The sequence below is a fragment of the Gorilla gorilla genome, chromosome 8 (genome assembly GCF_029281585.2).
Source record: "Gorilla gorilla gorilla isolate KB3781 chromosome 8, NHGRI_mGorGor1-v2.1_pri, whole genome shotgun sequence".
Classification (NCBI taxonomy): domain Eukaryota; kingdom Metazoa; phylum Chordata; class Mammalia; order Primates; family Hominidae; genus Gorilla; species Gorilla gorilla.
This window is the reverse complement of record NC_073232.2, coordinates 47344208-47360617: the sequence shown is the minus strand read 5'-3', so window position 1 is coordinate 47360617 and position 16410 is coordinate 47344208. Positions and strand designations below refer to the sequence as shown.

At 43.4% G+C, this 16410-nt stretch overlaps 1 protein-coding gene across 12 annotated transcripts in view; it reads right to left on the bottom strand.

Moving 5' to 3' along the window:
- Nucleotides 1-10989, bottom strand: part of RUFY2 (RUN and FYVE domain containing 2) — a 64056-nt gene extending 53067 nt beyond the window's left edge. For 2 of the 12 annotated variants that reach the window (XM_031014990.3, XM_055353649.2), the window contains exons 1-4: nucleotides 10848-10989; nucleotides 8310-8483; nucleotides 5255-5372; nucleotides 426-527 (exon numbers count right to left, since the gene is read on the bottom strand). In XM_031014990.3, coding sequence (XP_030870850.1) covers nucleotides 426-527; nucleotides 5255-5372; nucleotides 8310-8483; nucleotides 10848-10851 — 398 coding nt within the window. In that variant the 5' untranslated portion in view covers nucleotides 10852-10989. Of the gene's footprint in view, nucleotides 1-425; nucleotides 528-5254; nucleotides 5373-8309; nucleotides 8484-9474; nucleotides 9706-10415 lie in introns of all 12 variants that reach the window. The other 10 variants (XM_031014992.3, XM_031014993.3, XM_055353645.2 and 7 more) reach the window with 9 other exon arrangements.
- Nucleotides 10990-16410: the final 5421 nt, after the last annotated feature.

Sequence of the window (16410 nt, the reverse complement as noted above, 5' to 3'; positions counted from 1 at the left end):
TTCAAATTCTAAAAAAAAACACAAAAAACAAAAAGCCTATGAAATTAAAGCCACAAATTCCAACACAAATTTTTATCCATAGAATTAACCATATTCAGAAAAATAAAACTAACAGAAATGTATTATATACGGCAGTTTCCAGGCAGGGCAAAAGAAAAAATTTTTAAACAAAGAGGAAGAAATGTAATATATATAAATTTCCCCATCCTGGCTGATAACAAAGCTTATGGTATTCATATGTAAGGCTAGTTCCTGATCCATGTTATGCCTCCATCATGTTTTTCTGTCTCATTTTGCTCCTCCTTTTATTTTATATCATTTTATTATATGTTATATATCCTTTCATATTACATCTTAAATCCTTTTTGGAAGACAGCATATAAATAAAATAAAAAATGAAAAGATCACGACTTAATAGTACTAACCTCAAGAGATCCCTCTGAATAATTAAGCAACGTAAGTAATCGGCCATTTTTTTTTGCATGAGGGCTAATCGAAGCCACGCTCTTGCTCGACCCAGAGGGGTCCTAAAGAGAAGAACCAATTGATCAGAAAACAGCCCTAGCCCAAAGATCACATCTTCTATCTCTAGAGGTACACATTAACAAGGAAAAAGGGCATTTTTATAATGGTTTTGTTTTCATTTTTATAGGTTTATCTTTTTGAGCACACAAACCAATCCCTGAGAGCTGGGTAAATCTGTTCCTCCTGTAGGACATCCAGGTACTATTTAATGTCTTGGAAGAAATGACTCTCTAAACACAGTAGTGTGTCACTTAATGATACTTTCAGAAAAATGCGTTGTTAGGTAATTTCATCATGGAGTGTACATTTGCAAACCTAGATGGTATACACACCTATGCTATATAGTATACCCTATTGTTCCTAGGCTGTAAACCTATATAGCATGCTACTGTACTGACTGCTGTAGGCAAGTATTAACCAATTGTTAACTATTTGTGTATCTAAACACAGCTAAACATGGAAATGGTAAAGTCAAAATACAGTATTATAATCTTTTGGAACCACCATCATTGAATGAAATGTTATGCAGCCCAGGACTCTGGTGAGAATACTTCTATAAGAAATATTTAGGTGGGCACGGTGGCTGACACCTGTCATCCCTACACTTTGAGAGGTCAAGGTGGGAGGATCACTTGAATCCAGGAGTTAGAGAACAGCCTGGACAACATAGGGAGACCCTGTCTCTATATAAAAAAAATAAATTAATTAAATTAAAAAAGCGAAAAAAAATCAAAATGCCAGGTGTGGTGGCATGCGCCTGTAGTCCCAGCTACTCAGGAGGCTGAGGCAGGAGGTTGCTTAAGCCCAGTAGGCAGAGGCTGCAGTGAACAGTGATTGCATCACTGTACTAGAGCCTGGGTGACAGAGTGAGACCCTGTCTCAGAAAAAAAAAAGAAATATTTAGTCTGAATGAGCTTAGCCCTCTAAAAATAAATATTAAAACTTCACCAGGCCGGGCCCAGTGGCTTACACCTGTAATCCCAGCACTTTGGGAGGCCGAGGCGAGCGGATCACAAGGTCAGGAGTTCGAAAGAAGCCTGGCCAACACGGTGAAACCCCGTCTCTACTAAAAACACAAAAAATAGCTGGGCTTGGTGGTGGGTGTCTGTAATCCCAGCTATTCAGGAGGCTGAGGCAGGAGAATCACTTGAACCCGGGATGCGGAGGTTACAGTCAGGCAAGATTGCACCATTGCACTCCAGCCTGGGCAACAAGGTAAGATTTGTTCTCAAAAAAAAAAAAAAAAAAAAAAAAAAATTCTACAATAAGGCACCACAATGCCTTCAAAAACATAGGTAACATTATATCTGAATTTTAAAAATCATAACAAAGCTAAGAGGGTGCCAGGCTAGTAATTAAAGAGAAATCACTGTGCTGCTTACTGGTTTTCAAATGTTTCTTTAATTCGGTTGCATTTAAGAAATTAAATCTCATACCTCTCTTACCCAAGTTCTATCTGTTATTAAAAATAAAAGCAGCCTGGCGTGGTGGCTCACGCCTGTAATCCCAGCACTTTGGGAGGCCAAGGCAGGTGGATCACTTGAGGTCAGGAGTTCATCACCAGCCTGGCCAACATGGTGAAACCCCGTCTCCACTAAAAATACAAAAATTAGCCAGGCACAGTGGCATGAGCCCGTAATCCCAGCTACTCGAGAGGCGGAGGCAGGAGAATCGCTTGAACCCAGGAGGTGGAGGTTGCAATGAGCCGAGATCCCGCCACTGCACTCCAGCCTGGGCAACAGAGACAGACTCAGTCTCCATAAAATATAATAATAATTTTTTTAAAAAGCAACTTTTATACCACTTTTTTTTTTAAAGAGAGTGGTATCATTCACACTTTTATATTTTCTTATCCAGATAACATTTTGACAGATAGTACAGGAACAGACTTGATCTTCACTTCTAATAATTAACGCATTTCTTATAGCTTAGCATTTTAATGAACATCATCAGAACAGGTTTTACTATTGTAGAGTCTGGCTTTTTAACAAAATATGAATACATATTTTCATATTAAAATGAATCAAATCTTACATTTTTGTTTTTGAGAGTTGAAATTCTGTTTTTCCTCTTTGTTAAAAATCTTTACACCTGATATACCAAAAATATCAATTGTGAACAAATATCATTTGATTTTTTTTTTTTTCCAATTTTTTTTGGTGGGGGAGACAAAGTCTCACTCTGTCACCCAGGCTGGAGTGTAGTGATGCGACCTCGGCTCACTGCAACTTCTGCCTCCTGGGTTCAAGCAATTCTCCTTCCTCAGCCTCCCGAGTAGCTGGGACTACAGGCATGCACCACCACACCCAGCTAATTTTTTTGTATTTTTAGTAGACATGGGGTTTCGCCATGTTGCCCAGGCTGGTCTCGAACTCTTGGGCTCAGGCAATCCACCCATCTCAGCCTCCCAAAGTTCTGGGATTATGGGCGTGAGCCACCACACCCAGCCACTTTATATTTAACTCTAAAAACTGGGTTTAAATCCTGCCTCTGCCACTTTTTAACTATAATTTATCTGGCATTTATTTTTCACATCTATACAATTATAATAATAACCTCTACCTGTAAGACTGATTTAAGCACTAAAGGAGATAATTCATGTAAAACAGGTACCTTATTACTCTAACACAGTGCTCAACAGTAGCCACTTACTTTTATCACTCAATAAAGCCCAATTTACAAACATTTGAACATTCAACAACAAAATAACAGCAAAACACTACCATATTCCCCACAACATATACAAACCCTAAGTTGTAAAACTATGAGAAAACAAATGATTAACCTTACAGAAAATGCTTAATGCAAAAAAAGTTATCTCATTAACAAGAATTAAGATAAACTAAAGGGAGGCTGGGCGCTGTGGCTCACGCCTGTAATACCAGCACTTTTTTTGAGACAGAGTTTCTCTCTTATTGCCCAGGCTTGAGTGCAATGGCGTGATCTCAGCTCACTGCAACCTCTGCCTCCCGGGTTCAAGCAATTCTCTTGCCTCAGCCTCCCGAGTAGCTGGGATTACAGGCATGTGCCACCACACCAGCTAATTTTGTATTTTTAGTAGAGACAGGCTTTCTCCATTTTGGTCAGGCTGGTCTCGAACTCCCAACCTCAGGTGATCCGCTCACCTCGGCCTCCCAAAGTGCTGGGATTACAGGCCTGAGCCACTGCACTGGGCCAATTCCATCACTATTGAGGACAGGAGTTCAAGACCAGCCTGGTCAATATGGCAAAACCCCCACCTCTACTAAAAATACGAAAATTAGCCAGGTATGGATGGTGGCACATGCCTGTAATCCCAGCTACCTGGGAGGCTGAGGCACAAGAATCACTTGAACCTGGGAGGCAGAGGTTGCAGTGAGCCGAGATTGCACCACTGCACTCCAGTCTGGGCACCAGGGTGAGACTGTCCGTCTCAAAATAAAATAAAATAAACAAAGACAAACAAAAGAGAACACTTACATTTTAATTACACTCTAAAGAATATAAGAACTGGTCAGGCACGGTGGCTCACGCCTGTAATCCCAGCACTTTGGGAGGCCAAGGCAGGCGGATCACAAGGTCAGGAGATCAAGACCATCCTGGCTAACATGGTGAAACCCCGTCTCTACTAAAAATACAAAAAATCAGCCAGGCATGGTGGCATGCACCTGTAATCCCAGCTACTCGGGAGGCTGAGGCAGGAAAGTTGCTTGAACCCATGAGGCGGAGGTTGCAGTGAGCTGAGATCGCACCACTACACTCCAGCCTGGGCGACACAGCAAGACTCCATCTCAAAAAAAATAAAGAAAGAAAATAAAAATTAAAAAGAAAACTAAAAAAAAAAAAAAGAATACAGGCTTGGCGCAGTGGCTCACGCCTGTAATCCCAGCACTTTAGGAGGCTGAGGCAGGCGGATCACGAGGTTAGGAGATCGAGACCATTCTAGCTAACATGGTGAAACCCCATCTCTACTGAAAATACAAAAAAATTAGCCGGGCTTGGTGGCGGGCGCCTGTAGTCCCAGCTACTCGGGAGGCTGAGGCAGGAGAATGGGGTGAACCCAGGAGGTGGAGCTTGCAGTGAGCCGAGATCGTGCCACTGCACTCCAGCCTGGGCGACAGAGCGAGACTCCGTCTCAAAAAAAAAGAAAAAAAGAATGTAAGAACTGAGTCTTAACACTTTACACCTACAAAAAATTTTCAATACTCATGAAAGTATTCTTAGCTAACATACTCCAGCTTTTAAGATATTTTACATACATTTGTCTGATGAAACAGGCTGGTGACATTATAGGTACCAATTTTCAGAGGAAGCAAAGAAATTTACACCAGTCCTAGGGTATATAACTGGCTTATCTGAGAACTGGAATATCCTGAGCCTGTGCCCTGGATTCAGCCTAAATCAGTCTTTCCTCAATACTTACTGACTTTCTACTACAGGCAAACTAATTTAACACTCAGAAAACAAAGATGCATAACTGATATATCCTATCTTAAAAGGACTTTCAATTTCCTACAATACAAGGCAGAATGGTGAGTGGTTAATTCTGATCGAAGAGGCTAAGAAAAACTTCATAAAGGAAATGGGATTTGAGTTGAGCCATAAAGAATGAACATAATTTTATTATAAGAGGATTAGAAGAAGGGGACTTAAGACTAAGAGAAGACAATAAGCTAGAGTGTGAGGTACTTTGGAGGAACAATGAATACACTTCTGGGGCTAGGGATGAACAAGTACTAGGCCTCCTTACTTCAGACCAGGTAGATCCCGGACACTAGCTCCTATTTCCTCTGCTTCGGGGTACAGCTTCTCCACCAGTTCCAAAGGGCCCCAGATGGTTTTGTTATAACTCAAAAATGATTTTCTTACTGAAAAAAAGAACACATAATGCACACAATGTCAACATAAAAAACTGTAGTAACTTATTTTTAAATATTTAGTTTCAACATTTCTAACTTAACATACAATTATTCAGAGACCTTTCCTCTTTTATCCACTACATATCCCAGTGGATCTGGAGCCTGTGCCAGTAGGATCCTGTTGCCCATCCTGCTATTTTTTTCCACATGATAAAAAGACACAGTGACCATTCTTTCATATCAAATATGCAGTAAGGTAATTAAAGTGAAAAATGACTGCACTCATTCTCTACCAATACCAAAATAAAGGCTGGTGGCCCTAGCTGATTGATCTTTATAAGTTTATTAAACAAACCAAGCACAAATAAAAAGTTATTTTATTTTTTATAATGCCTTTTTTTTTTTTTAGTAAGTAGAGATGGCATTTTGCTGTCGACCAGGCTGGTCTTGAACTCCTGGCCTCAAGCGTTCCTCCTATCTTGGCCTCCCAAAGTGCTGGCTGGGATTACAGGCATGAACCACCACGCCCAGCCTAAGAAGTTATTTTAATTTTAAATATGAAAAATTGTGAATTTCCTTTTCCTTGTATTTTATTCTGAGATTTGGTCAATATAAAACCATGAAATTGCCATACACTTTTGTTATTACTGACCAGATCTCCTGCAAATACAGGGTGCCTATCATATACACCACCCAAGGACACCCAAGATAGGCAATTTTTCCCAGGGGGAGAAAAGCACACGCACAAAGTAGCTTTATAATGATTCATCCAGATAAGCCTATAACTGCTAGGACATGGTTCAACATATGTTGTGAAGTAAAGGAAATACAGTCTAAAAATAGTTTAAAATTTAACTATTTTGGCCATAATTTGGCAAACTCCATTTCAGCCGTCTTGGGGAAAATCAAGATGCACTCCTGATTTTTTTTGAAATCAAGATGCACTCCTGATTTTTTGAAAATCAAGTCTCACTCCAGAGTGAGACCCCCATCTCAAAAAAAAAAAAAAAAAAAAGAGGAGCATGGTTAAATTATGCCATATACATACCATAAAATATCGCACAGCTATTAATTCTGATATAGACGTCTATGTAAATGAAAGATCTCCAAGCCATATCTTTTTTTTTTTTTTTTTGAGACAGAGTCTCACTCTGTGTCTCCCAGACTGGAGTGCAGTGGCATGATCTCAGCTCACTGCAACCTCTGCCTCCCAGGTTCAAACAATTCTCCTGCGTCAGCCTACCAAGTAGCTGGGACTACAGGCATGCAGCACCACACCCAGCTAATTTTTGTATTTTTAGTAGAGATGGGGTTTCACTATGCTGGCCAGGCTGATCTCGAACTCCTGACCTCAAGTGATCCGTCAGTCTCAGCCTCCCAAAGTCCTGAGATTACAGACATGAGCCATCGCACCCAGCCACTTTTTTTTTTAAAGAAGGAAGTCACAGAATAATGCTAATAGCATGACTACAATTACAGTTAAAGAAAAAAAAAAACAGAAAAGGGATAACAGAATATCTAATTCTCCCGTTTTCTTTCTTTTGAGACAGAGTCTCACTCTGTCACCCTGGGCTGGAATGCAGTGGCACGATCTCAGCTCACTGCAACCTCCGCCTCCCAGGTTCACACAATTCTCCTGCCTCAGCCTCCTGAGTAGCTGGGATTACAGGTGAACACCACCAGCCTGGCTAATTTTTGTATTTTTAGTAGAGATGGGTTTTCACCATGCTGGCCAGGTTGGTCTTGAACTCCTGACCTCAAAGTGACCCACCCGCCTCAGCCTCCCAAAGTGCTGGGATTACAGGTGCCCAATTTCCTTTAGAGAGGTTAATAGAAGAGAATGAATAAAAACCATGTTTTGCTCTGTGTACTTCTCTGTTGTTTATGTACAAAAAGAGTATCTTTCGCTAGTATTTATATATTTTAAGAAATTGCTTTAAGTCTTTAAAGAAAAAGAAATGAGTATGCTAATAACATCATACAGGATTTCTCAAATTTTGATGTCAAGGCTTCCTTCTTGTTTTGAAGTACTTTTTATTAAAACAAAGTTTGGGTAAATCTTTGAATCTTTTTTTTTTTCTTTGAGAAAGGGTCTCTCTCTGTTGTCCAGGCTGGAGTACAGTGCTACACTCAGAGTTCACTGAAGCCTCGACCTCCTCAGGCTCAGGTGATCCTCCCACTTCAGCCTCCCGAACAGCTGGGACCACAGGCATATGCTGGGATTACAGGCATTAAGCCACCGTGTCTGGCCAGTCAAGCTTCTTTTACTCTATAATAGTCACTCTAGTGTACAACTCTTACATAGCCCTCTACACAGATACTCATCATATGAACTAGAGGCCAAAACTGTGAACAGTTATTATAAGTAAAAGCACAGTTATTATGCAATGAATATTTTTAAATTAAATATAAAACAAACATTTTATATGTAACAATAATTCAATATGTACTGAGAGTGGAGTACAATATCTGCTGTTATCATCTTCAGGGATGGCTCACATTTCTACAATAACTCCATCCAGAAGATATTTCTACATATGTTCATGTATATATCTAGGAGGTTTCTATTTCAACAATCCACTATTTCAATGCAGTTGTTCAACAGGGTTCGAACTATTAATATGAGCTCATAACAGTATCACCAGCTCTAAAATATAACTCTATAATTGTCCTAGAAAACAAAATAGTCCAGATTATGTAAGTTTAAAAAATTAAAAAATCAAATATTCTGTTTATAAAATATTAACAATTAAGCATTTTCTGAAGACCATTTATTATTCCATTATTAGAAAACATAGTCATAAGATATTTTCTCCCAAAATCAATCCACTCAATATTTTTTAGTGCACAGTAACGTAATTATGGCCTCAAAAAATAACCCATTCTCAAGGGCACTTGAAAAACGGAAATTCTAAAATGAATTAATTTTTTAAAATCTCATGATACCTTTAAGACCGTGTTTCAGGCAATGTTCCATAACAACAAAGAATTGCTGCAAGGGGGGATAGTCAGAATCCAAAGTGCGGCCAAAGCTCAGAGCAGATTCAATGAGTCCTTTGATACTCAGTTTAGCCATGTTTAACAAGTTTGCTCTCTCTACAGCTGTGGGGTCTTTTGTAGCTGAAAACACAAGAAAGGAATCCAACATCATTTGTAAGACATGACAATGAAAAATATACAAACCCTTCCCTTCCCCTATAAAAACCAACAGTAGTTTGCTCTTCCTTGGTTGACAAATTCTCCCCAGCTAAACCACACCCTTGATTAACTTCTCTTTACATCTCTCACATATACTGTAAAAAATTTCCGGCCAGGCGCGGTGGCTCACGCCTGTAATCCCAGCACTTTGGGAGGCCGAGGCGGGTGGATCATGACGTCAAGAGATTGAGACCATCCTGGCCAACATGGTGAAACCCCGTCTCTACTAAAAATACAAAAATTAGCTGGGCATGGTGGTGCGCGGCTGTAGTCCCAGCTACTCGGGAGGCTAAAGCAGGAGAGTCACTTGAACCCAGGAGGCGGAGGTTGCAGTGAGCTGAGATAGCGCCACTGCACTCCAACCTGGTGACAGAGCGAATCTCCGTCTCACAAAAAAAAAAAGAAAGAAAGAAAGAAAGAAAGAAAAAAAGAAAGAAAAAAGAAAATTTCCATGACCACTCCAGCCAAAGTTTATGAATTATTCTCAAGATCCTGCAAATCTGCCATTCTCCTGTATTTAACTTTCCTGGTACCTCTTCATAGAGAATGAGTTTTTTAAAATGATCTTCTATGGAGATAAATTTGGGGTGAGAGACAACAGGTTTAAGGGCCTCATGCAAAAGGTAGATAGCAGGTACGGTCTTAGGATGAATTCCAAGGCAAAAATGTTCAGAATAAACTGGCAATAAAATAAAAGGTAGTTAAAATTCTAGGATTCCAGTGTCATCCACAACAAACATGACAGGTAAAATACACTGACAAGTAAGGGGACACAGAAGAAGCCGTCCAATTTTTTCGTCTACCCTCTTTCTGTCTGGCTTCTTCATTCTGACTGTAGTTCTGTATTGCATGACCGTTTTATTTTCAAAGAGAAAATAAAAGCAGAGACCAGTTTTACATTAATGTTCCTCACCCATCCACACAGTTGAGGATGCCCGCAGCGCCAGTCTGAATACCAAGTTAATAGATGCATATTCTAAAAGGCCTGATTTTTAATTGATATTTTTAAGACACAGTATCATCAAGTAAGATATTTTCAATTCACAAAAATATTGTCCTCCTTCCCACAAATTTTATTCTCAGTTTACTTAGAAATTCAGACGCTTCCCCATCATCTCATCACTGTTGTGACTGGTGGGAATACCTTCAACAAACACAGATGACAAAACTAAGGTGTGGAAAAACGAAGCACTTAGTATAACATTTCATAATCTCTGACAAATTTACAAGTAATCAATGTGCCCGTTTTTCCTTCACTGAACAACAACAACAAAAAACCCAGAGTCTCCAATGATCTAGTATTCTAGCTCCGATTTCTAGATAGCTAGGCGTGAAGCCTGACACTGAATCCTAAGCAACCTAAAATGCAAACAGCCACAACTGCTATGGCCAAACGGCCTGGTGGAAAAATGTCCACACACGACATTCCTTCAAATCTGCATCGTGGTCTGACTCCCACTATTTTTCGGGAGTGAAACCACTTGATGTTTCATAATCCGTGGCAACTCTCATTTTTAACACAGCCCATCATAATTCCTAACGTGCGATGCGACAACCACACAAAGCCACACAAAGGGTGTTTTGCAGCTGCTGGGAGGCAGATCGGTGCTGGGCACCGGCAGTTCCCACGCCGAGGGGCGTTCACACCGCGGCCACGCCCCGGCTGCGCTACACGACTCCTCCGGCCCGTAAGCGACCCCCAAACCCGGCCGCAGGCGCGCAAGGAGTACCAGGGCCAGTGCCCGCACCTTGCCGGGGCCTAGAGCCCCTTCCCTGCCTCTCTTCCTGCCCCCTCCCCCCATCAAGGCTGCCCAGAGGCCTGGGGCCCCCCCAGGACCATCGCGGCGGGCTCACCCAGGCTCCTGCGCGTCAGCATTCCCCGTCTGCCGCCCTCGGCGTCAGGCACCCAGGCCAAAACCTGAGATGCGTCTTCCCTCCGCCACCCCCAAACCTGAAAAGTCATCGCCCCTCCCCGCCTGCTCCCCGACCCGGGAGTGACACCCTGCCTGGCCCTGTCCTCGCTCCTGGACGCCGTGGCACCTCGAGCCCTCGGCCACTATGCCTCAGAACCTGGGCGGGAACGGGCCGGAACAAGGGAGGGGGCGCGTTGCCATGACGACCCCGGGAGCCCCCGAGTCCCAGGCAGTCCCCGCCCATCCTGGGTTCGGGCCCCAGTTCCGACTGGCGGCCTCGGCGTCTCCCACAGCTCCCAGTCCACCCCGCCTGACCGCGGCCCTCAGCCCGGGACTGAGGGCCGAGCGTTCGGTCTCGGCCCGCTCGCCTTACCCATGGCGGCGGCGGCTGCGCGGTCTCGGGCGGAGGCTCCCTCGGCCTGTCCAGCAGCTCCCTCCAGGCGCTCGGCGGCCACCACCGCATCTGCAGCCAGGCCCGCTGCGGCCCACAGCGCCCCCGGCGGCGGGAGGGCGCTCGGGCGGCCCCAGGGGGAGCGGCGCCCCGGGCGGGGCGGGGACCCGCGGAGCCTGCGGCGGGCGGGAGAGAAGCCCGCCGTCTCTAAGCCTCCTCGCATCCGCTGGGACCGCGAGGAGAAGGAAAGGAACGTGAAGGAGACCACATGTGTGAGGAGCCAGAGCGCTGGGCCCTCGGTCCCGTGTCCCGGGGGCTTCGCTGGAGCGCGAAGGCCGGATTTCAAGGGGCGGCCGGCCACACGCAAACGTTGCTTCCACCGGGCTGGTGGGGCCTGATCTAACACGCCTGACTACTGCCCATTCACCTTCACAAACACAAAGGGGACCAAAAGAATTTAGAAAATCTGAATGAAGCAATTAACAGTAGGCAGAAACCTACTAAAACTAGTTGGTCCCAAATTACGACTTTTTTTTGTTTTTTGGGGTTTTGTTTTTTTTTTTTTTGAGATGGAGTCTCGCTCTGTCACCAGGCTGGAGTGCAGTGGCGTGATCTCGGCTCACTGCAAACTCTGCCTCCCGGGTTCAAGGGATTCTCCTGCCTCAGCCTCCTGAGTAGCTGGGATGACAGGCGCGCGCCACCCCGCCCGGCTAATTTTTGTATTTTTAGTAAAGACGGGGTTTCACCATGTTGGCCAGGATGGTCTCGATCTCTTCACCTGGTGATCCGCCCATCTCGACCTCCCAAAGTGCTAGGATAACAGGCCTGAGCCACACAGCCCGCCCTAAAACAATTTGGTAAAGCTCATTATAAAAAGCTAAAGTGAAAAAAGAGAAAACAATTAAAAAATATTTCATTATGTGCCACAGCAATATCCACACAAGCACTAAAATTCAGACCTCGGCTGGGTATGGTGGCTCATGCCTGTAATCCCAGCACTTTGAGAGGCTGAGCTGGATAGATCACAAGGTCAGGAGTTCGAGACCAGCCTGACAAACATGGTGAAACTCCGTCTCTACTAAAAATACAAAATTTAGGCAGACGTAGTGGCACGTTCCTGTAGTCTCAGCTACTCGGGAGGCCAAGGCGGGCGGATCACCCGGTCAGAAGTTCGAGACCAGTCTGGCTAACATGGTGAAACCTCGTATCTACTAAAAATACAAAAATTAGCCGGGCGTGGTGGCGCGTGCCTGTAATCCCAAGATTCCGTCTCAAAAAAAAAAAAAAAAAAAAAAAAAAAAAGTCAGACTTCATCCCTGGATCCATCTTGGTTCACATTTCCCAGGATTATGAGCCCTAGTCATCATAAGGGCCAGTAGTGACTCAAGTGGAATTAGATAGGCATATCCTATTAGCTAGAAGAGATTTTTTATTTTTTTCAGACAGGGTCTCACTCTGTCACTCATGCTGGAGTGCAGTGGCACGATCTCAGCTCACTGCAACCTCCGCCTCCCAGGCTCAAGTGATCCTCCCACCTCAGCCTCCCTAGTAGCTGGGACCACAGGCGCTCATTGCCACACCCAGCTAACATTTGTATTTTTGTGCTTAATTTTTTTAAAAAAGTTACATATATATGACATATACTTATGATCCCAGTTTTAGTTTATCAATAAATACAGTAATATGAAGGTATATCTATATATCTATATATAGATATATATACATAGTTAGAAAAATAAATGCATAGGTAAGAGACTGAGTAAAGTACATGAAAATGTTAATAGTTATGATGTGTGGGTGGGGGCATTGTGATTACTTTTTTCCCTAAACTTGTGTGTGTGTGTGTGTGTGTGTGTGTGTTTAGGCTTTTATTTTAGGTTTGAGGGTACATGTGAAGGTTGGTTGCATAGGTGAACTCATGTCATGGGGGTTTGTTGTACAGATTATTTCATCACCCAGTAAAGTCCAGTATCCGATGGTTATCTTTTCTGCTCCTCTCCCTCCTCCCATCCTCCACCTTCAAGTAGACCCCAGTGTCTGTTGTTCCCTTCTTTTTTTTTTCTTCTTTTTTTTTTTTTTTAAGACAGGGTTTCACCATGTTGGCCAGGATGGTCTCGAACTCCTCAGCTCAAGTGATCTACCCTCCTCAGCCTCCCAAAGTGTTGGGATTTCAGGCATGAGCAACTGTACCTGGCCTTGCTTTTCCCTTCTTTGTGTTCATGAGTTATCATTTAGCTACCGTTAATTTTTATTTTATTTTTTGTAGAGATGGGGTCTCACTATGTTGCCCAGGCTGGTCTCAAACTCCTGGCCTCTAGTGATCCTCCTAACTCAACCTTCCAAAGTGCTGGGATTACAGGCATGAGCCACTGTACCCAGCCTACAAGTCATCTTTTTCATGAGCAATATAGTCCACTGAATCCAGGTGGACCAGCTTGTCACATCATGCCACAGAGCTTTCAGCCATAGCTTTAGCTGGCTCAAGACATGATTTTCTTATAATGACAACTGTAATGCTTCTGAACATTTGTATAGCACCTGGAAAATGTTACCACGCTGGCGGGGAAAGGAGATACACATAATGGCCAGGAAAATTGCAGAATTCCTAATCAGAAAATGTGGGTTCTGGCAATGACTTGCCATGGGTCACATGCTAACACAGACTATCTATGATAGGTTCTCTATAGGGTTTAATTCAATTGGGAAAATATCCATGAAAAATATTGATAAATATTAAAGTATCCTACTAATTACAACTGCTACTTTAAAAAAGCGGTAAACAGGCCAGGTGCAGTGGCCCACGCCTGTAATCCCAGCACTTTGGGAGGCCAAGGTGGGAGGATCACCCAGTCAGGAGTTCAAGACCAGTCTGGCTAACATGGTGAAACCTCGTCTCTACTAAAAATAAATACAAAAATTAGCCAGGCGTGGTGGCGCGTGCCTGTAATCCCAGCTACCTGGAAGGCTGAGGCAGGACAATCGCTGGCACGCAGGAGGCAGAGGCTACAGTGATCCAAGATCTCACCACTGCACTCCAGCCTGGGCAACAAAGCAAGACTCCATCTCAAAAAAAAAAAAAAAAAGCAGTAAACAGCCAGATGTGGTAACTCATGCCTGTAATCCAAGTACTTTCAAGAGGCTGAGAGAGGAGGATTGCGTGAGGCCTGAAGTTCCAGACTAGCCTGGCCAACATAGCAAGACCCTGTTTCTAAAAAACAAATTTTTTTTAGTTAGTTAGCTGGGTGTAGTGGTGTGCACCGGTAGTCCTAGCTACTCAGGAGGCTGTGACAGAAGGACCGCTTGAGGCCAGGAATTTGAGGTTGCAGTGAGCTATGATCCTGCTACGCACTCTAGCCTGGCCAACAGAGACTCCATCTCTTAAAAAAAAATAAAAATAAAAGCAGTAAATGCTATGAAGCTCCATATAGGTACTGTTATAGTACTGTATAAAGATGAAGATAATTCTTTTGGCTGGGAGAAAAATCAGAAAAGGCTTTTTGGAGAAGGTGGCATCTTAAAGTCTTTCTAAGTGGGTAGAGATGCCTAAATGGTGATGGAGGAACAGACAAATCTAGAGAATAGATCAAATGGGAAACAGAATAGGCATGCACAGGAACAACAAAAATAGTTTCATGGTTACAACAAATACACAAAGATGCCATTAAAGAATAATCACTATTACAAACCATGGATTCCGACCTACTAGTGGGACCTGAAAGCAATTTTAACAGGTTGCAATTAGCTTTGTTTTTATTTATTTTTTATTTTATTTGAGACAGAGTCTCGCTCTGTCACCCAGGCTGGAGTGCAATGGCATGATCTTGGCTCAGTGCAACCTCCACCTCCACCTGCTTGAATTGGATTCAAGCGATTCTTGTACCTCAGCTTCCCGAGTAGCTGGGATTACAGGCATGCACCACCATGCCGAGCTAACTTTTCTATTTTTAGTAGAGACGGGGTTTTACCATGTTGGCCAGGCTGGTCTCGAACTCCTGACCTCAAGTGATCCGCCCACCTCAACCTCGCAAAGTGCTGTTATTACAGGCATGAGCCACCGCGCCCGGCCATGCTTTGTTTTTAATGGAATAGAGTGGAACAAATCAGGGTATATCACATACAGAAAGGGTAAATATTGTTTTATGACAGTATTGTTTCAGATGCATATTCATACACAAATCTACATTGAGTCATGATGTAAAATGGATTTCTTATTGTGGATGTGGTAATTTTGGTTTAAATACTAGCCTAGATCATCATAGACCAAACTATGTAATTACTAAAGGATGAAATTACAAATAAATTTCATTTTCTGGCCAGGCACGGTGGCTCATGCTTGTAATCCCATCACCTTGGGAGGCCGAGGTGGGCGGATCATGAGGTCAGAAGTTCGAGACCAGCCTGGCCAACACAGTGAAACGTCAACTCTACTAAAAATACAAAAATTAGCTGGGCGTGGTGGCAGGTGCCTGTAATCCCAGCTACTTGGGAGTCTGAGGCAGGAGAATCACTTGAACCTGGGAGGTGGAGGTTGCAATGAGCCAAGATCCCGCCACTGCACTCCAGCCTGGGCAACAGAGCTAGACTCCATCTCAAAAAACAAACAAAAAAAAAACAAACAAATTTCATTTTCTAAAATATGTAGTGTTTGAACTTCTTACTAAAATCATGTACTGCTCTGTAATTACAGGGGGAAAAATGTTTTGGTTTTTTTTTTTGAGATGGAGTTTCACTCCTCTTGCCCAGGCTGGAGTGCAATGGCGCGATCTCGGCTCACTGCAACCTCCGCCTCCCGGGTTCAAGTGATTCTCCTACCTCAGCCTACCTAGTAGCTGGGATTACAGGCGCCCGCCATCACACCTGGCTAATTTTTGTATTTTTAGTAGAGATGGGGTCTCACCATGTTGGCCAGGCTGGTCTCGAACTCCTGACCTCAGTTGATCCACCCGCCTTGGCCTCCCAAAGTGCTGGGATTACAGGCATAAGCCACCGTGCCCAGGCCAAAAATGTTTTAAAGAAAGAAAAATTATGCCAAGATCTTTAAGCTCAGTGAACTGTGAGATGATGTCATTTACAGAAATAGGGATCACAGGAGGAAGGTATCAAATGAAGATGGAAATTTCCAATTTCTTTGTACTAAGTCTAAAATGTTCACAGAATATTCTGAAGGCATGGGCTGGAAGGCAGCTATATAACTAGAACTTGGAAGACAGGGTGTAGTACAGGTTGAGTAAACAGCCACATGGGTGATGGGTGAAGCCAGTGACTGTCCAAGGAGAAAGAGGACCAAACCAGACTTGGAGCTCTGGGGAAAGCCTGCCATTAGACATCCAGGAATAGGGAGAAAAGAAAGGAATCAGAGATGGCAGGCAGCAAGAGGGAAGTCAGGGGGAAGAGGAGAGGAACTCTGAACTGATTCAGGAGAGGGGCCACTGGAACAGCCACATTGTCTTCGCATCGTGGCTTTCTACTTTTTTTTTGTTGTTGTTGTTGTTGTTTTGAGATGGAGTCTTGCTCTTGTCATCCAGGCTGGAGTGCAGTGGCGCAA